Raw genomic sequence first — 21,459 nt, 5'->3', positions numbered from 1 at the left:
AATTGTTCTACAATGAGCAGTTCAAAACAGACCTCAGCAGCTGCATTGATAGGCTGCATGCTGCTTTACCGTGCATGAATTAACACTAGCGATAAGAGGCCTCCAGTCCCCCCTCTCAAGATGTAATTTTTAAAATATCTGAAGAATAACAATTCCCACAACTCACATGAACAAAATTAATATGGTATAACAAAGCTGGCCTGATCTCATCTTATGAAGGGTTGCCATAAGTTGACTGCAACTTGTTGACAGAACTTTCCACCACTAACAACAGAGGAGGAGAGAAAATATAAGCTGTTTTGGGTCCCATTGAGGAGAAACCAGGGTATAACTGTCTAAATAAATAGCAGCCCTTTGGGCTTTGGACTTGGCTTCTGGTACGTGGGCAAAAAACATTGGCCACCAAAATGGTAGGCTGAGGCTCCCAAACTGATTTTGCTGCAAACCTTGGCTCTTTGGAGGCTACAGCGGCTGCCAAGCCCACTTGTACACTGTTTACATTGCTTTTAATTACCCAGAAACCACCTGCCAACTTTGCCTAAGGTGTGAAAGAATACATGGGGTGTAGGGGGGTCTGAGGTAAACTGACAAGTATTGTATCAAAATAAAAAAAAGAGTAGAAGTGACTTTCATTTGAAAATGCAGCAATGTGCCATGGCATTCTCTGTGGGGAAACAGTTTATACCATGGCAGCTATGAAAATAGAGGATGATGAATATGCAAATGAGACCAATCAGCATCTGTGGAGTTCTGCAGATGAGAAGTAGCAATGAAATGTGAAATAGCTCACAAATAAAAAATATCACCCATAAAACATTCATTGGAAATATTCATGATAATGTAGGGATACAAGCTATATAATCAAGTGATATATTTGCATATAAAAAGGAGACCCCTTGTGTGAAATCCTTTCCCCCTTCCCCCGCCCTATAGGATCATGCACAAAAAAGAAGATTAAAGTCAACGGTAGGCTATTTAAAGCAAACGGCTATTAATAATGTGATGCTTCCATGTGGTAAAATGCATTTTGCCTAGAGTATACAAATTAGATACTTCAATACACATACGGCATACTGTGTTTGCACATTGCTGAAATGCTAAAAATTCCCTCAACGGTTATAGTCACTGCAGAGGTTTAGTGAATTAAAAATTTCATGACTATGAGAGGGAAGAACGTTTTCAGATAAGCTCCCAAGGACCCATGTGCAATGCCTAGCTATAGCAAATAGTGTTGTATGAAAACTTTTATTGCATTGAATTTTGCAATGGAAAATGTCTTTTCATTGGCCAGGAGTGGGGGGAGGGATATGTACTGGGAAAAGATCCTGACTAACTTTCTCACTGTGGGGTGAGAGCTACAACTACAAAAATGGTGCTGGGTGTATCTGTTTGGGAAGATCTGCAAGGGTAAATATGTTGGGGAGATGTTGCATCTTCATGGAAGCAAGATACTTGGGCCTCTGTCTCCGCACCTTTTCATTCCTACAGATTATTGTGTCTTAAAGCATTTTCCAGCAATCTGGGATGTAGGTTGGCTTGGATCAAATAATTATGTTTTCTCTTGATGTCTGTTAGGATATAGACTTATTATCTTGTGTTTTAAGATTTTGTATTTTTTATCTTTGTTGATTGATTGTTCATTGAATTGTTGTGAGCCGCCCCGAATTGTGTGACCCAGGGGAGGGGAGGGGTATAAGTCTAAAATAAAGTAAAGTAAAAGTAAAATTGCTGAAATTAAAACAAATAGTAAAACAGTGGTGTTGGGATCCTAGGATGAAAAACTGGGAGAGAGATAAGTGTGTGTACATTACCCCTTTACTTCCATCCTGTTTTCTTGTACCTGTCCTGATTAATTGCTTCATGTATTTTTGCCTTTTGAAAGTGTCTTTTTAAAAGTTGGTTGCTAGAATTGGCATTCTTTAGGGTGCACCCCCCCCCCAAGTCTCTCACATTTCCATGTCTGAATGGGGTACAGATGCACATTGTCTTGGAGACCACATGACTATTGATTCATTTGCTCAAACACTTAAAGGCCCCATGCTGTGCACAGCCGGCCATTTCACATGCTGGAGATGCTAAGGTATATTTTGAACTGTGATAGCATATTGTCAGATAATTATATTCTTCTAATATATCTGTAAGAAGAGAAAAAACACCATTTTGGCTTTTAAATCTGTGGAGAACAGAATACTGCAGAGTAAATCAATACAGCATACTATAAAGGCAGAATAGAAGAAGAAGACGAAGAAGAAGAAGAGTTGGTTTTTATATGCCGACTTTCTCTACCACTTAAGGAAGAATGAAACCGGCTTACAGTCACCTTCCCTTTCCCCCCCACCAGACACCCTGTGAGGTAGGTGGGGCTGAGAGAGCTCTAAGAGAGCTGTGACTAGCCCAAGGTCACCCAGCTGGCTTCATGTGTAGGAGTGGGGAAACCAACCTAGTTCACCAGATTTATAAAGCTATGGTACAGAGAAAGGGGGGGGGAGAGAGAGAGATTAAAACTCATTGTCTACTAATAACATTGATGGAAAATATATCCAGAGACAAAACAAAATATCTCTCCATACAATGCATATTTAGCTTATGGCATTCACTACCACAGATGTAGTGATGGACACTAATGTGTGGGTGTGTAAAGTGCCATCACGTTGCAGCCAACTTATGGCAGCCCCAGCAAATGGCTTTCAAGGCAAGTGAGAAGCAGAGGTGGTTTGCCATTGCCTTCCTCGGAATAGTCTTCCTTGGTGGTTTCCCTTCCAAAAACCAACCCTGTTTAGCTTCCAAGATCGGGCTGTACCGTGTCTGGGAGGGAAAGTGGCACCCTTCCCTCCTGGACACTAACTTAGATATCTTTAAAAGGGAACTAAGCAAAGTAACTGTGGAGATGTGTGTCAATGGCTATTATCCATGGTGGCTGAATGAATCCTCCAGACTCAGAAACAGTATACTTCTTAGTACCAGTTTCAAGGATGTAACTGTGAGGGAAGGGCTGTTGCTTTCCTGCCTCATTGTGAAGTTCCAAGGGAAATCATTGTGGGAAACAGGTTGTGGTCCCTTGTTCTGATCTAGTAGGATCCTTATGTTCTTAGGCCATTCAGTAGTGGGGGCAACAGAGCTTGGGCAATGATCTTTGATATCGTAAGAGGGATATTTTTAATATGTTTTTGTATCTGAGCGATATTGGAAAATATATTGTAAAGGAAGAGATGTCTGGGAAAGCTTTTCTGTTTTTACACAAAGTGTAGCTCGATTGCTAAAAGATTTACAGGCTAGCCAGTAAATCCAAAATATCTCATTTTTTCTTCTAAAACTGAGTCACAGCATTTAAATTTTGATTTGGCAATCATTCAATGTTACTTTTATTTTTCACCTGGCTTATTTTAGTAAAACTGAGGGGCACTAACAACCCAAAGAACTACCTTCTCCCAGTCTAGAAACTTGTCCACTCCCTTCTTAAAAGTAAAATCAGTTAAACTGGTTCAGATTATAATACTAAAATTCATCTATGAGACAAATTGTACACAGGATTCTTGTAGGTTATCCGGGCTGTGTAACCGTGGTCTTGGAATTTTCTTTCCTGATGTTTCGCCAGCAACTGTGGCAGGCATCTTCAGAGTAGTAACACTGAAGGACAGTGTCTCTCAGTGTCAAGGGTGTAGGAAGAGTAATATATAGTCAGAAAGGGGTTGGGTTTGAGCTGAGTATTGTCCTGCAAAAGTAATGTGCTAATCATTGTCCTGTAAGTATCAAGATAATGTGCTAATGAGGATATGGTATGTTAATATGGAACCATTGTATCGTGAAGTGATCTGTTAATGTGTGTAATCCAAAGCTAATCTGCATGGCTATTGTTGAGTGTTGTCTTTGTTAGTCTGGAGGTTTTTTAGAACAGGAAGCCAAGCCTTATTCATTCTTAAACTCTCCTCTTTTCTGTTAAAGTTGTGCTGATGTTTATGAATTTCAATGGCTTTTCTGTGCAATCTGACAAAATAGTTGGTAGAATTGTCCAGTCTTTCAGTGTCTTGGAATAAGACCCTGTGTCCTATTTGTGTCAGTCCATGTTCAGCCACTGCTGATTTCTCAGGTTGGCCAAGTCTGCAGTATCTTTCCAACTTGGCCAACCGTTGAATCCAGAGACTATGCTATTAGGGAACTGAACCTAACATATTGGATAAAAACTTGGGAGAACTATTTGGGTATATGACAACGGTGGCCAGATTGGTATCGGCAACATGTTAGAAGCAGGAAGATATCCCGGAGGTGGAAAGGTGGCGACAGAAAATGGAAGAATTTGCTGTGATGGCCAAGTTGACTAGCCTGATAAAAGAGAAGACAATGGATGAATTTCTTCGAAAATGGGAAGGCTATTTTGATTATGTTCAACAAGAGGGCTAGACTTGTAGGAATAATATTTAGATCATATATAAAATATAATAATTAGAATAGAAGGAAATTATTTTGTAAATTGTAAGGATAATATAAAAGATTCTTGAGATGTAAGATGAATAGACTTTCCGAAGGAGTATAAACAGTGCATGAATGTATGTGTGATTATATGTTTGTTTGTTTGAAAAAATTAATAAAATATTTAATAAAAAAAGATTATAATACTAAAATTCACTCATGCAGAGATTTAACATCAAGATCTAGGAGGAGGGGTGGTACTGAACCCTCAATGATGGGAACATTAGAGTATACAAGTGCGCACAAATAACATATATAAATGGTATTCGCCAAAGGCAAAATAGGAATAGTGAGTTACAAAAGGAAAGTACCAGAAAACAGGAACTGTCCATTATGTTGTAACATCTGGAGTGATATGTATTCTATGCCTCCATTGTGATAATTGTCACTCAATGGAAACTTACCTTAAAAGTTTTTAATGGCTGTTACAGAAATTAACCAACCACACACTCCACTTTATACTATTCTTTCTTATACTGTTTTAAGCAGCCATTGCAGAAAATCTTGTATTTTGTTCAGCTGGACAAAGAATGTGCATTCATAAATGCACATTTATGTATGTGCATTTATGAATGAGTACCATGCCTCTGACCAAAATATTTAAATGCACAATGAACCACATATCGATGGTGTGGTCTCAAATACTCAAGGGTGTACTTTCAAGGAACAACTATTTGTGTGTTACGCTCTTCCTTTACATTACTCAAGATTATGCATAACCCCCTCTCTGTCTTGAGCCCAATAAGCATACTGCTGAATTTTCATGACTTTGAATATGCATTTTCTCTTAGGCAACTGAGAACAACCTTTTATGCTTTTTTAAAAAAATGTATTTTTGCACATTGCACCAGCAAAAAATATTTCCATCATTAACACCAGAGATGGTAAAGATAGTTAAATGGTCAACTGAAAGCCAGTGAGCCAGATCAATATCTGTTTTAATAAGCAAATTCTGAGAGGTTGCACTGTCATTGCCCAATGGATTAGAATCCATTGTCCAAGAACTTCAGCCAACCACCTCTTTCTGACCACAACAGTTTTTCAAGAAGAGTGCTGATTCAGATTCTCAGTCACTAAATGGCTGGTTGGTTGGAGGCCAGAAAACTATCCCACTGCATGTAGACAACTATAGCTTCTAGGGTTCAGCTCTGACATGTGCTGCAACTCTCAGAGTCTTTCTGGAACTAGGACCAAGGGAACTTGGGATGAAATCCCCACTCAGCAATTAAACACAGTGATCTTAGGCCTTTCGTTCCTGCTCAGTTTAACCTGCTTCATATCATGGGTATGGGAAAACCATGTCAGCCACCTTTCCTGATGTCTGTTTCAAAACTTTTCAAATTAAGAGAGCAAAAATATTGTTTGTAAATGGAGCCTATTAATTTAATCAGGATACCAAGAACTTTCCTCCAAACTTTTATATGACTCAAAGTCACACGATGGTTGCCCTTTTTTAACCTGGAAAAAATTAAGTAGTCCAATCACTTTGAGGAGTCCAATTATTTACTAAGAGTGAGGTGAAGCTGCCACCCCTCAGACAGTTGGCCGACTGGGGCTTTTCCCAGTTGCCATAGTGGCTAATCTGCTCCTGCATCCATTGGCACGTCTGGATGTTCATAGTGTGTTAACTGCACTTTTTAAAAAATATGTCACTGAATTTTAAAAGCTTTCTGGTTCAGAGCAAGTATCCCTATTTCAAAATATTGTCGAAGGTTTTCACGGTCAGAGTTCATTGGTTCTTGTAGGTTATCCGGGCTGTGTAACCGTGGTCTTGGAATTTTCTTTCCTGACGTTTCGCCAGCAGCTGTGGCAGGCATCTTCAGACACCTTGTGAGGTAGGCGGGGCTGAGAGAGCTCTAAGAGAGCTGTGACTAGCCCGAGGTCAGCCAGCTGGCTTCATGTGGAGGAGTGGGGAATCAAACATGGTTCTCCAGATTAGAGTCCACTGCTCCAAACCACCGCTCTTAACCACTACACCATGCTAGTTCTAGAAATAATTTTATTAAGTCTCTTAGGTGAACCAAATTTAAAGAGGAGTGGAATACAACAAAATGCTAGTACTGTAACAGTCTGGGAGAAACCCATTCATTTCCAGTAAAAGTGTACAGAAGTGTACATTTGCGTATATGGGTGAAAGAGGGGTATAGTCAGATACACCTGTTGCTGTTGGCAGAGTAATTAACACAGCAGAGATGCACAAACTGATTAAAGTGTAGAATATGCCTTATTCAGGAACGTACTGATAGTAAAGAGAAGAGACAGATGGGTTCCTGGCTACATCACAAGCTGAGAGAGAGAGAGAAACTGACTGTGGAACTTCTGAGAAGAAGCAGGATATTACCCTGAGAGTAGCAATCTGGAGGCAGACAAGGAATTACTCTTAACAGGAGAGAAGGTGCTGACCTCACTATCCTATCTAACTGTCCTCTTGTTGCCCCCTGCAGGGTCTTCTTCTCTCTTCTTTGTACACCAGACATTGTCTGTTCCATCAGTTGCCATAGAACTTAATGCTGACCACAAGTTTAGATGGCTTTAAAAGGGGGCTGGACAAATTCATTGAGGAAAGGTGAAGCTGTAGATAGCGGCAATCATGTCTTAATGGGAATTCCATGTTTGAATGCAGTGTACTTCTGAATACCAGTTGCTGAGAGAAGCAGTATCAGGAGGCGTTGACCTCTGTTCCCATTCTGAAGGTCTTTCAGGGCATCTGGGCACTGTAGGAAACAGAATGTTTTGTTAGATTCAGCAGGGTTTTTGATGTTTTTATGACACCATTGCATAGGCTTCCCAATTGCCTGTGTGTGGCAGAGAGTTCCTCACCTCCAGACCTAATCTCCCACCCTCAAGAAAGTGAGTAGTGAGAGAGAGAAAATGTCCTCTGTAGTGATGATCTAGGAATTTTCCCCAGTCTCTATGGTTTTTACCACAGAGATTAGCAGAAATTTATAGAGAATCACCCAGAAGTGACATTGCATCCTTCCTAAACTCCACCCTCTACAGGCACTGCCCTCAAAATCTCTTGGAATTTGCCTTGGCAGTATTGCGAATCCTACCATTGTGTGTGTGTGGGGGGGGTAACTCTGCCATCTCTTACCTTGTGACCACACCATATGACACAAAGGAATAGGTTTGGTTCCCTCTCTGCTATGTTCCAAACTGCAGACCATTAACTTATTCCAAAGAACTAAATAGGTGTCCCTGAGAGCCAAGCCTACTCCTGTCTGAATAACCTTGCCCTGGGTTGAGTTTCTTAGTGGCACCAAGGAACTGGTTTTTCTATATATAGATGCCATTAATTTTAGCACTCCTAATCTATGCCCAAATGTAAAGGATGAAAACAACATCCCTCTCTTAAAAGCCTTGTATATCTTTTTCCAGGAAACAAGGCGGTATGGTATAGCCCAATCTTGTCAGATCTTAGAAGCTAAGCAGGGTCAGTACTTGGATGGGAAGGAAGACTCTACAGAGGAAGGCAATGGCAAACTGCCTCTTCTTCTCACTTGCCTTGAGTTTGCCATGTTGGCTGCGACTTGATGGCACTTTACACACACATACATTTCTCCTGTCTATTATGTACATCAGCATGCTTGTATTATTTGGATTTTTTAACTTTTGCACAATTAACAAACAGGAAAAAAACCTACTACTGTGCAATTTTTGAAAAAATCTCTTGTCCCTGAGAGGAAAATTATTCTGTGGTCCACTCTTTTTCTCTGATGTGATGTTGCCTTTTAACAAAATCCATAGTATTTGTTCTGATGCTGACCTTGTCTAATTATATTGATTGTGAGCTGCTGAAGGATAATTGGGAGACAAGTTGCTATGGTAATTCCTGGGTCATGCGCCAAAAGAAACAATGCTGGTATTTTTAAAGCTACTTACAGAAGTTGGCTAGAAATATATGGAAACTTTAGAAATTAAGAAATAATTCATTCAAATTAATTCTGAATTTCTACCAAGAATATGATATGCAACAGGGGAAGTTTCTCCCCCCCCCCCTTGCTGCTACCCCTGTTATGTTGTGTTCATTTCCCAACTTTCTAAATTCCATGCAGCTTTAGGATGAATGTGTTTTAAAAAATTAATTTAGCCACAAGAGACTTTTGGGTAAAACTTTTCCTCTTTCCTCCTAGAGTTTCAGTTGGGACTGCGTGGGTGTACATTTCCACTTATAGGCAAAGGCTTGATGAGCCACAAATGTAATCCTTTGCGGGCAGTGTGGGTGGATGGGCTATAAATAAATGGTCCATAATACAGAAATAGTGGCGATTTCTTTGCTTCTCCTTACGCCACAGTAGGGAATAGGGGAGGATGGTGGGTTTATACTGAATGGGGAGGGAGGCAGATCTGACTACAGTGAGAAAGTAGGAGTCCTTCCACACCATTACTGAAACCAGCAGCAACGGTAGGTTGAAAGGGGGCTGCAACAGGAAGTACTTAAATGAGGCAGTGATTAATAACTTCTGCTAATATTTTGGTGACACAAACACCTCACCTTCACTTGGTCAGTTTTGTGAGTTCATTTAGTATGTAGGAGCCTCTCCCCACAATAAATGTGGTTCAGGAGGAGGAGGAGGTGTTGGTTTTTATATGCCAATTTTCTCTACCTTTTTTTTTAAGGAGTATCAAGGTCACCCAACAGGTTTCATGTGTAGGAGTGGGGAAACCAACCTGGTTCATCAGATTAGAGTCCACCGCTCTTGTGGAGGAGTGAGGAATCAAACATGGTTCTCCAGATTAGAGTCCACTGCTCCTAACCACTACACCACGCTGGATTTCGAACCGATCTCTGACATACTTATTCTTGTGGAAGAGAGTGTTGATGGATGAGATCTCATGAGCACTGTTTCTCCCTAAAGCTCGCACAATATTAATCCAAGAGTTCTTAATGAACTCACATGTGAAATATTTCATATTTAAAATGTGTACTTATCACAGAGTTTAGTGATAAAGGGATATAACACCATTTTAAAAGGGATCAGGAATGAGGAGGGGTTTTGCTTGTGATCCTTCAATCTGCTTGATGCCAGGGAAAAGCTTGCCAGGTAAACTGTTTCTTCGTTTTTCATGAAGTGATCACATAGTGTTGTCATCATAAACTTTTGGGGTACAGTGATCTGGTGTGTATGTTCTAACAAATGCCAAAACAAATCCTTGCCCCTTCCTGGAAAGTCTTTGAAACATTGGTTGACTTATGACCTTAATTGGTGGAATCACCAAAGTGACCGTCTGAACATATGGCATGTACTAGACTGGTTACCACACCAAACAAGTCAGCTCAGGTAATTGACATTTTACACTGCATTGTGGTAAAGGGGTGAAGTGCCTGGTTGTCTTATATAGTCCAATGATAGACAACAAGGAGGAGGTTAAGTAAAGGCAACAGTTCTTTATTTAGCTAAACACAGACCTGGGGTGGAATAACCAAAGATAAGATGCAAGGTTACTCACCAGAGAACAAATGAACTCAGTATCATTTATGCATTCGGATGGGGCAGGCCCATAGCTGCTGACAAGCAGATTGATACACAAAAGCACCAATACACATTAGGTCTCTACTCCACGTTAATTAGCATAGCCTATAGATATTGCCCGAAGGCGCCACTGAGTGAGTGCTTGATCTTGTGAGCTAGGAAGTAGAAAACACATTCCTAAGGTTTAAGGTGATTCAGAGCTTTTTCTCTACTGGTGTGAGGCCGTACCAGGCCCAGAGAGCATGATTTGTTGGTTCATGGTCCAGGATGCCAACTTCCCCAAAGCTTCCATGTGTGTGCATATGAGTACATAATCACTACATGCCTTTATATAACCAGGCATTACAGGGATAGTGAGCATTTGTTGGTGATAGAGGTGGTAGTGATGCCTTTGATAGTGATTGGCTGAGCTGGTCTGATATCACGGAAAAGCTGAACAGCAAAGGCCGCCCCATCCTCACCCTTGAAGGAAGTGAGAGGAGGGGCGTGGTTTGGTCACTGGTGGTGGGAACAGGGAGCCAGTCAGCTGTTTCACCTGGGGCCTGATGCAGAAAGAAAGGGGCTCAAGGAAAGGGCATATAGGAGCCTGCATCAGGCTGACCCTCCCTCTTTGGGAAAGCAAAAGTTAGGAGGCACAATGGAGAAGACAAAGGCCCGCATGCAAGATAAATGTGTGAGGCAGGGGGTACTCAACGCAAGCAATTTGGAAGGGGGAGAGCAATTCATGATGGCTTAAGTAATTTTACCTCATATGGTGGGACCCTGCCCAAGCACTCTTTACCCCTTCGCTATAACATCCCCCCCCACACCAGCCTACAGCAAAAGGGTCTCATCACCTCTGCTGTCATTGGATAAACAGCTGTAATGTAACACCGCAGTTCTAGTGGAGAGGTGGAAGGAAATGCAAAATGAAGGTGTAAGTCAGAGAAAACCCCAGTGAATGAGGGACAGTGAATGCAATGGAGGCTTGAGTAAGAAAGTAACAAAGTTCTGGGTGTAAAATCTGGGTCAGGTGTGGAAAATGCTTGATATGAAAATTTGTTTGGTCTAAACAAATCCGACTGATATTCAAATCAGTGTTCAGAAGCTTTTAAAAAAAAACAACCCACTGAATACCACTGTTTTCCCCATGCTTGCCATGGTGTTTCCCTACCCTCCCTCGTAAACAACTAACTTTTCCTTGTTACACCGTAAGAGAAAAGATAATAATTACTTGGAAACTAGCATGGTTTGAAATAAAAACGATCATTTTAAGAGGGGTTTGTATTCAAAGAGATAGGAATCGTTCACTTGTTCAGCTTGGGTAAATTGCAGGAGACAGCTCATAAACTTGAAAGCGTGTTTTTTATAGGAGATGGGTTAGAATGGGTTGGGTTTTTTAAGTTTTGTTTAATTTACCATTTTAGTTTTTAAAAAAAAACTTTGAAATATACTGTGTTGCTGTAGAGCACCTGCTGTTCCCTGCTTCATCATAATGTGTAATGTAGTGGAATTAACAATAGAACTTCTTCTTAATGGTGTTTCTTGGTGTGAGTGGGTAATTTATACACTTTTTTTGCATTTTCCATTCACTCTACATTTCTATAAGGTTAGTTAAAGTGTGCTTCTTCTCTTTCTTCCTTGCCAGAAAAAAATGCTACCAGCTTACCTCACTCTGACATCTCAGAAGGCCAAGTTATATATGGGGAATATGCCGGACAGTTGTCACTCTTACCACTGATATCAATACCAGTGCTCACTGTTTATACCAGCAATGCATTAGGCGCTTAGATGCTGTACAGAACAGATCTGCTGCCAGAATTAAGGAAGCTGTAATTTGAGGTAATTGGTGCTGCTCTACCAGTTCCAAATCCTTTCCCAAAAGATCAGCTTTTCTTACCACAAAATGGCAGTTATTGCGGTATAAATACCCTGGTTAAAAGCCAGTAGGGATATTCACTGGTTAAAGATGAGGGACCGGTCCGTAGCATAGAGGCAGAATATGTGCCCTTGCATTCTTAGGTTGCTGGTTCAGTCCCATCATCTCATGGTGAAAGAGTCATAAGTAGGTGGCTGGGAAAGTTCTTTGATGGTCTCCTTAAGGGCCAAAACCAACTTCAGTAGACCATACTCAGTAAGGTGAGACAGAGCTGACTCAGGATAAGCTGATTAACACCTGCCTTTAACTAGGGTTGTCAACAACCTGGAGAAAAAATGACTTGCCCCTTTAACAGAAGGGAATGGCCAGTTGTATGGAATTGTGTGGCTGAAGCTCTGTATGACACAGAAGTAAATAACATCGCCTGGTAAATGACTTCCCATTAAATCTCTGTTAAAAGGACAGGGCATTTTTTCTCTCTCCAGGTTGTTGGCAATCCTAGTTTTAACCAATAACTCAATTTATTAAATTTAAATAAATTAGCACATCACCAGATCTTTTCCATAGGTTTCTTTTTGTGATACTGACGTGAGTGCAAGATAACAGAATGTTATTATACCCAAGCTATTGTGCATCTCACATGTAGCAGAATGTGGTGGAACTAGGAATGAGGTAGTAAGCTGTACTGGAGGGAAGGTGGCATAGTATAGGCCAGTCTTGTCAGATCTTCGCTGCTACACAGGTTTAGTATTTGGATGGGACACTACCAAGGAAGACTCTGCAGAGGAAGTAAACAGCAAACCACCTCTGCTTCTAATTTTACTTGAAAGCCCCTTGCTGGGGTCCCCATATGTCTGTTGCAACTTGACATCACTTACGTACGGTACATAGTAGACTGTACCCCTTCATACCACTAATAAGGGTGCTTTTTTTGGAATGTTCATGAATGTAAAAAGATTCCTGCACAGAGAAACTAGCATTCAGAATAATGGATTATAAGATAGACTTCTTCTTACTGTGTAAGTTTTCTGTTTACAGGATGTTTTTTAGCATAGAAGAGCATTCAAACAAGTATTCCTCCAAATGCAGTCTGAAGAGGTCCAATTCATGCTACTCCTTGTTCTACTTATGTAAATCATGCCTGGTTCACATATGCAGAAGAATGAGGTGGCAGAATAGCCTACTTGTTTGTTTGTTTATTTCTTTTATACTCACCTCCTCCCCGGTGGGGACCCAAAGAAGCTGGCATTGTTTCTCCTCTCTATTTTATCTTCACAACAACCCTGCAAGGCAGGACAGGCTGAGAGTGTGTGACTGGCACAAAGTCACCCATCCAGCTTCCATGGCAGAGTAGGGATTTGAATGTGGGTCTCTCAGAGCTTAGTCTCATACTCTAACCACCACACTGGCTCTCACCACTTCATACTACAGTTGATTGATATGCATGTTCCTTTGCATAAAAACTCCCTGAAAAGAGAAAGTATGGAAAAAATTTATATCTTCTTTTTTTGTTTGACGTGCTACTTTTTGGTTTATATAGTTTTTTTGGGTTTTTTTACATGGGGAAGCTTTCCAAAATGTTATTCGTCATTATCCTACATTTTGAAATTCTGTAGTCTATTCTGTTACCTCAGATTTCTGTCACCTCAGTACATCCTCATTCTGTTGTGTGTGTAAAGAAGGGGCTTAAAGTGCAGTAGTACTTTCCCCTCCTTATTTCTGCTACTGGTTCGTATAAATGCTCTCCTATTATTTTTAAGCCAATGTTGTGGTTTAATGGTTGTCAGTTCAGAATTAGTGAACTCTTTGAAGCTGGCAGTTCGCACGTATTTGTACTATTGGCATTTTCGACAAATACAGAGGTCATTTGGGCTTATCTTTCCATTTTCTTGACAGAGAAATCTCTCAGAATGATGTCTTGCACAAGATAGAATCGAATGTGTTCTCTGACCTTCCCAATCTCCTGGAAATGTGAGTAAATAAATAGGACTGGAGGAGGGGGACATTATAAGTAAAGATGAGACTTGATTTCCCAAGCTGTCTGGCTTGCTTTATCTCCATTTTGATTTCATTTCTTCCTTGTGCAAAAATCAACTGTAAGTTTTTTAGCACCAGTTTCTCTTTCCTCCTGCTGAACCTTTCCCATTACAATGACAAATGAGTTCTTGTGTAAATCACTTTAATCTGATGCACGGGGGGGGGGCAGCCTCCTCCCAGCTTCACATATAAATTGATGGAATCTGAGCCATTGGTGACCATAAGAAGAGACCCTATATCGAATGTGCGGTAATGCAGAATCATCCAAACATGAGAAAAGACCTGCAGAATCAGATCAATGGTCCATCTCGTACAGCATCTTGTTTCACACTGTGGCCAGCTAGTTGCCCTAGACTAGAGCCAACAAACAGGGCATAGTGGCTGAAGTCCTCCCCTGCTGCTGGCTCTTAGCACTAGTAACCAGAGGTTTATTGCCTCTGAATGTGGAAGTTCCCTTTAGTCACTAAAGTATTGAAGGAAGTATTCTCCATTAATCTGTCTCACCCTCTATAAAGCCATCTGTGCGTCATCCGCTGGTACTGAATTCCCCAATGTAATTACTCATTGAGTAGAGTAGATCCTTTCATCTGTCCTGAATCTATTGCCCATCTGGTGACCCCATATTCCAACAAAATGGGAAAGGGAGAAAAACTCTTAATCCACTTTCTCACCCCGTGGATTATTTTATAAACCTCTGTCATGTTCCCCCTTAGTCATCTTTTCTTCTAAACTGAAGTCTGATTCTTTGCCTTTCCTCACACAAAAGGTGTCTCAACCTCTTAATCATCTTGATTGCTCTTTTCTGCCCTTTTTTCAGGTCTGTAATATATTTTTTAAAGGTTTGGCAACCAGAACTGTATGCAGTATTCCAAATGAGGCCACAGCATAGATCCATACAAGGGCACTACAATATTGGCCATCTTATTTTCAATCACTTTCCTAATGAAATGGAACATTTACTTAGATAAACCACTGAGTGATCAAGAATGGGAATATATTTTTTCAAAGGGATTGGATTTCTCAGTTAGCTTGCCTGCATGGTGTCACCCCAGTTCCTGTGCCACTCCATCACCACCCCCTTCAGGATTGCATGCTTAATCACCTCTATTAGACTCAATACTTTGTTATGTCACTAACCAAGAAAAAGATCTGGTTGTCAGGGGTGGACACCTAAAGGAAAATATCAGTGTGCAGCAACAGTGAAACTATTAAATTCCATACTAGCCATTACTAGAAAAGAAATTGTTAACAAAAACCTCATCCTTACAGTTCAAATTCCAATGATTGTTTTTGAATTTTTTTCACAGAAAAATTGAAAAAGCAGTCAATCTTGAAATTATTGAGAAAGATGCCTTCCAGACTCTTCCCAGCCTCAAGTACTTGTAAGTATTTCAGACGTTGTTGTTGCATAATTATTTGTCATAAAAGGTCTTTTCACACTGCCTTGATGGAGTGCACAATAATTGCATAGCTCATTTGTTGCATTTTTGTTGTCGTCCCTCAAGATTGCAACTTAGATGTGGGTATAGCCCATTTTCCCAGTGATATTTTGTTAGTGCGAAAATGTATTTTTTATTCTGCAGCTAACACTTCCATTGAGGTTGGGAGGGCACTGAGAAATGGTTGTCTGAATCTGATGGAATCCTCCTGGGTTTTGCCCATGACAGCACTTCAGAAGTGCAACACATTTTGTCTTCCTTCCCCACCCCTGCATATATCATGATTTGAGTTTAAAAACATTTGGTAGTAGTTTAGAATATGAGCACTCCTCCACTATGAGTACAACTAAGAATTACAAGGAATTCTCAACTGTCAATAAAAACTAGTGTACCTCTGTTTTTAAACAGTGGCAAGGAGGTAATCCCTCCCCCATGTCAGGAAGAGGCACTTTTTAGGTACCTTTTTTGCTTGTTAAAGAACAGTCTGCGTTGGATCCCATGATCTGCCAGTGGAAGATGCTGATGGTTGAGGATATTTCCCATGTTCCCCTCCCCTCAACAGACTTTTCTGACACCAAAAATGTTTGTTACTGGTTTGCAGATCCCATGTTAATAGCCACACAGGTCACGAGGCTACAGCGAGGAATGGGAAAGGGACAAAATTGCCCTTCCGTCTCTTCTTTTAGTGTACTTCCACTGATGGAAGACAGAGGAGAAGGCGATGTTATGCCCTCCCTACTGCAGCCTGCAGCCTTGTGACTAGAGTGGCTATCCCATGACCCACAAATAAACTTTCCCAGGGTTAAAAAGGACTGCTGGAGGAAGAGGAACTCTTGAAAGATCCACAGTCCTTGTGTCCATGGATCTAAACTTCTGTTTATTTCTTTGAAAGCTATGTGCATGCCTTATCCTATGCTAGAATGAACCTCTGGCCTGCCTTTATTATATATCTATTGCATTTTCTCCACCCTTTTCCCAGAGAGATTATGGTGGCATACATGGTTCTTTCCTCCTCCATTTTGTCCTCATAACAACCCCTGAAATAGGTTAGGCTGACAGTGAGTAGCCCAGGTCACCTGGGAAGTGTCTTGGCTGAATGGAGACTTGAGCCAGGACCTCCTGAATCCTAATCTGATATGCTCACCTCTACACCACAGTGGCTTTATTAGTTTTGCACAGGGGACTAACAAATTATGCATGGTTTGGAGAGAGTGGACAGGGAGAAGTTTTTCTCCCTCTCCCATAATACTAGAACGCGGAGTCATCTGCTGAAGCTTGAGGGTGAGAGATTCAAAACAAATAAAAGGAAGTATTTTTTCACACAACGCATAGTTAAATTGTGGAACTCCCTGCCCCAGGATGTGGTGATGGCTGCCAGCTTGGAGGGCTTTAAGAGGGGAGTGGACATATTCATGGAGGAAAGGGGTATTCATGGCTATTAGTTAGAATGGATACTAGTCATGCTGCATACCTATTCTCTCTAGTATCAGAGGAGCATGCCTATTATTTTGGGTGCAGTGGAACACAGGCAGGATGGTGCTGCTGCACTCGTCTTGTTAGTGGCTTCCTAGAGGCACCTGGTTGGCCACTGTGTGAACAGACTGCTGGACTTGATGGGCCTTGGTCTGATCCAGCAAGGCCTTCCTTATGTTCTTAACAGTATGTGTATATGTATGTATGTATTGAAATATATCCCACTTTTCCAAGAAAATGTTCAAAGCAGCTCACAAGAGCAATAAAACATAATCGGAAGATTTTTAACATTAAAAATATTAAAACAAGAAAACTGGAAATGGAGCAACAATCGGGTTAGACCATAACAGCTAAGCCCAAATGAGGAGATAACCCCAGGGATATGAAAATAAAACATTCTTTGCAAGAACACCAACAGCAACAGTACTTGATGGACTTCACAAGGGAGGGATTTCCAGAGGTGTGATTCTAGAAAAGAAAAGTCCTGACTCTGATCACTGTCTATCTTACCACAGAAGACAGAGAGAGAAAGGAAAAATGAAAGGTTTATCAGGAAGAAGGCAGTTCCTCAGATCCTTAGGCCAAAGCCATTTAGGGCTTTGTACACCGGGATATCCCAGGCTAGCCCGATCTCATCGGCTCTCAGAAGCTAAGCAGGGTCAGCCCTGGCTAGTATGTGGATGGGAGACCTCCAAGCAATATCGTGATGCGGAGGCAGGCAATAGCAAACCACCTCTGAACATCTCTTGCCTTGAAAATCTTACAGGGTCACACAGTAAGTCAGCTGTGACTTGACAGCACCTTCTATCACCACCACATCAAATGCAACACTATGAATTGCATATGGAAATAGATTAGGAACCATTGGGGGGAAACTGCAAAGTAAACATGATAATGGGGGTTACTGCATTTTTATTCCCAGCGATGTATTAAGAGTTTGAAAATGTTATAAAAAATACTGTTCGCACTTTGTTTGGCCCCTTTAGCTGTGAAGACGTCTTCCAACCATTTATAAGCCGTGGTATCCAAAAACCCTTTTAAAGTGATGTTTTTTATAACATTTTAAAACTCTTAATACATTGCTGGGAATACAAAGTGCGGTAACCCCCACAATGTCTCATGGCTTCTCCCAGTTAACAATGTTTCTGCAGCATTTTGAACCATTTGGAGTCTCTGAGTGGTCTCCCAAGGCATCTTTGCATACTGCGCACAGTGCTTGATCAGCCCATCTGACCAGAGCCTGACTAACTGTTGCAAGGTCATTCTCTTCCAAGAAGGGGAGCAACTTTTCAAGGTGAAGATGTCACTTGAGCAGTCAGAGATGAAGGGGGGACCTAAACCACTGCAGAGATGCCAACATTATTTGGGGGAGTGTATTCCCATCAGGCACAGCTTGATAATATGAATGTGCAGATTCCTTTATTTCTGTTCCATTTTTATTTTCTGGCTCCACTTGTCTTCCAGGAACAAAGGAGAATTTCAGAATGTGGTTAATGGATTTTGTGCAAAAGGGAAAAATGTATAGCTTTGAGATTTATAAATACACTTTAAAAATTAAAGCAATGGCTTCCTTGAAAGAAAAATATATTTTATTTATTTGTGTTGCCTTTCCACAAAAATGCAAAGAATAGCCGCTTATATAAAAAAAGAAACCCTTCAAAACTAACCCTTTGTGTGTTAAAAAAAGTGTTTACTTTTTAAATTATTTTTTGCATATAAAGAACTAGCGTTCAAGGGTTTTCTTCTTTTTTTGCTTTGTTTTTTGTTAAAAACATAACAAGAACAATATAAACCCATTCAAAATTAGCCCTTTGGGAGCCAAAAACATTTTAAAAATGCTTTTATTATCTCATTTGCGAGTTACATCAGAATTCAGTTGTGTTCTTATGCAACATAATAAGTAGACGCCCCATCTCCCCTTACAAAATTGGTAGTGCAATTTTATAGAGTTACGCCCTTAAATGGAGTTACACCCCTCTAAGCCCATTGATTTCAATGGACTTAGAAGGGTGTAACTCTGCTTAGAATTGCACTATAAGCCTTTGTTTTCTAGAATCTATTTTTTAAACATTTTTTAGCACACAACAAGTTAGTTTTTAATGGGTTTCTTATATTTTATTTAAATTTATTTTTCTGCATGCATTTAAAAAGAAAACACACAACATAATTCTGAAATAACCCTGGACTCTAACATTATAAGTTTCACTCCAAATGGAATTTCCAGTATTACAGAATCCCCAGATTTCGGGGGACATTTGGCAGAGGCGGATTTTTTCAGTGTCTTTACCAATAGCTCTCTTCCTGTAACCAACAGTAGCTTTGTCTGGATTGAGCTACAGTTTATTAACTACTCATTACCATCTCCAAGCATCTGTTCAGAGCATCATCTGACTTGATGAAAAGGAGAAACAGAGCTTGGGTTCATGTACTAATGACACCTAAATCTCACTTGATTTCAGCCAGTTATGTAGATGTTAAATAGCATGGCTGGCAAAATAGAACTTTGAGGGGATGCCATAACATCAATGTGAGAAAGCACAGCAAAAATAGCCAATAAGATTCTCCCCCGAACCCATGACTCAGATGTACTCCTGAGAAATAATATGCATCAAAATACCTTTTCCAACAAGTTGTGGGACCTGGATGGGCATTGTGGCATGGATGGAGATACATCAATGTTGGCCACGTGGGTAGAATATCCTTACATGGATCTTGCTTGTGGCATCAGGACAAGTTACCTCTGGATTAAATATTGCATTGTTATGTTTGGGTCAGGACTTGGGCAGCTATGGGGCAAAGGACACCCATTCACTGATCCTCTAGATAAGCCAAGAAAGTAATTTCCCCTCTTTCCTCCTCTCCCTCTCCCCCCCCCCACCTCCTACACAGTGAACATTTAAAGTCTTCATTCTGCCAAAGACAGAAAACCATTAGCAGTAGTTTCCATTTATATGCAGTGTTGGGTGATGAGCTGCCTCTTAAAAAGAATTCATTTGATAGTCAAGCTTAATTCCACATTCATTTAAATAGCATTCTTCACAAAGGATCCAGGTCTCACAACATGCTCTCCACATCTGTTCCCATGGGGTTTCCATCATAATTCATGGATAATTAAATCCGCCCTTAGAATAAAGTATTATCCAAAAATACTCAAGCTGCTGTTAGCACCTGACCTGACTCTAACCGATAATATCTCTTCAGTTGTGATTTGAAAGCAAAAGAAAGACTAATGAAATCCAGTGGGCTCTATTAAAATGAAAAGAAAGGGTTAGGACCTTTCTAGAAAACAAACTGAGTGAGAGGACTTCCTCCATTCCATTCCCTCACGTATTGAAATGTACTGCTCGTTGTCATGTCTCTTTCCTCCTTAATTCCAGTTTAACTAGGAGAATTTCTAAAATTAATTCTGGAATTGGAGCATGTGCAATTTGCTACAGGTTTCTGTTCATCATATTCTTATGCACACACCCCCAACACACATATGGCTGATGAGCAGGTGTGAACTGATAAAATACTCCAAAATAATCTTGATGTGTTTGATTACATCAACATTCTTTCTGTGTGGTGTTTTACTGATGTGAACATGTGCCCCAGTGCCATGGGTGAAATACATACTTATACAACCACTTTGAGATTGCTCTTGTTTATACTTTTACCAGTGGTGATGTAGAAGAGAAAATAAGATACAAATAAACTGAAGGGTGAACCAAATGGACCATGCAGGATGCTCTATGCAAAATGTGGAAATTTTAAAAATTGTTGTAGCAGTGCAATTTTAGAAACAAAACTAGGCAATTTGGAACTCCAAATCCCAAGGAGAAATTCTAATGAGAATTTTGGACGCATCTCTAACAACCACACACACCCCTCCTGATTTTATTGTTAGCAATTCAGGGTTGAATCCTATGACTCCCTTTAGCTAAATTGGATCCTAATATTCTCTTCCACCAAGTCTTCCTCCAACAGAGACAGACTTCCTTCAAAAGAATTTTTCCATCAGAGGAGAGTTTTCTCCATCAGAAAAATTCATTCTCTACTGCAGGAAGTATTTTTTCTTTGAAGAAAGACTTAACAGAAGAGAGTCATAGATCCAACTTAGCTGAAGGAAGTCGTAGGATCACTAGCTATGCTTCGCTAGCTCTGAATCAGCACCAGTGGGCAAACCATGCTGCAGTGGGCAAACCATGCTGAGAGGGAGATAGTTTTGCTGCAAGAGGTTACTCTTTCTGCTGTTTTTAGAGATGATGTGCACTTCCATATTTGATAAGGGGAAACATCAATTTATAAAATGCTAACGTTTTCCAGGGGGGAAAGGAAAAACAAACCATAAACAGAACCCTAACAGAAAAAGGAAACCATAACAAAATGGTGGAACAGTAATATGTTAAAACCTTACTGGCCTTATGTCCTTCTCTGTGTTTTTAAAGGTTTCATGAGCGCTCTCTCCGTTGTGGCTTAAATATGCAGGCAGCATAGGGGAAAGGTTAAAATGGCTAGAAACATTAACCATGAACTTTCAAAGCTGCCTTCTACCAAGTCAAGCCACTGATCTCGAACTCAGTATTGTCTTCTTTGGTCTAAAACGCACGGTCACTTACTCCGGTTTCTGCCCAGTCTCCTCCCCGTTCCAGCCAGGATTAAATGAACCCGAGCGGGGGGAGAATCTGTGCGCATTACCTTTGTTGATCCGTGGCGAAACAGCGTGCTGATC

General features: G+C 40.6%; 1 protein-coding gene across 1 annotated transcript in view; it reads left to right on the top strand.

Moving 5' to 3' along the window:
* FSHR (follicle stimulating hormone receptor) overlaps window positions 1-21,459 on the top strand; it is a 106,706-nt gene that overhangs the window by 42,591 nt on the left and 42,656 nt on the right. Inside the window, exons 3-4 of the mRNA XM_056852993.1 lie at window positions 13,696-13,770; window positions 15,144-15,218. Coding sequence (XP_056708971.1) covers window positions 13,696-13,770; window positions 15,144-15,218 — 150 coding nt within the window. The remainder of the gene's footprint in view (window positions 1-13,695; window positions 13,771-15,143; window positions 15,219-21,459) is intronic.

Source organism: Euleptes europaea, chromosome 7 (genome assembly GCF_029931775.1).
Source record: "Euleptes europaea isolate rEulEur1 chromosome 7, rEulEur1.hap1, whole genome shotgun sequence".
NCBI classification, from domain to species: Eukaryota; Metazoa; Chordata; class Lepidosauria; order Squamata; family Sphaerodactylidae; genus Euleptes; species Euleptes europaea.
The sequence above is the reverse complement of the archived record's forward strand: the minus strand, read 5'-3'. Positions and strand labels throughout refer to the sequence as shown.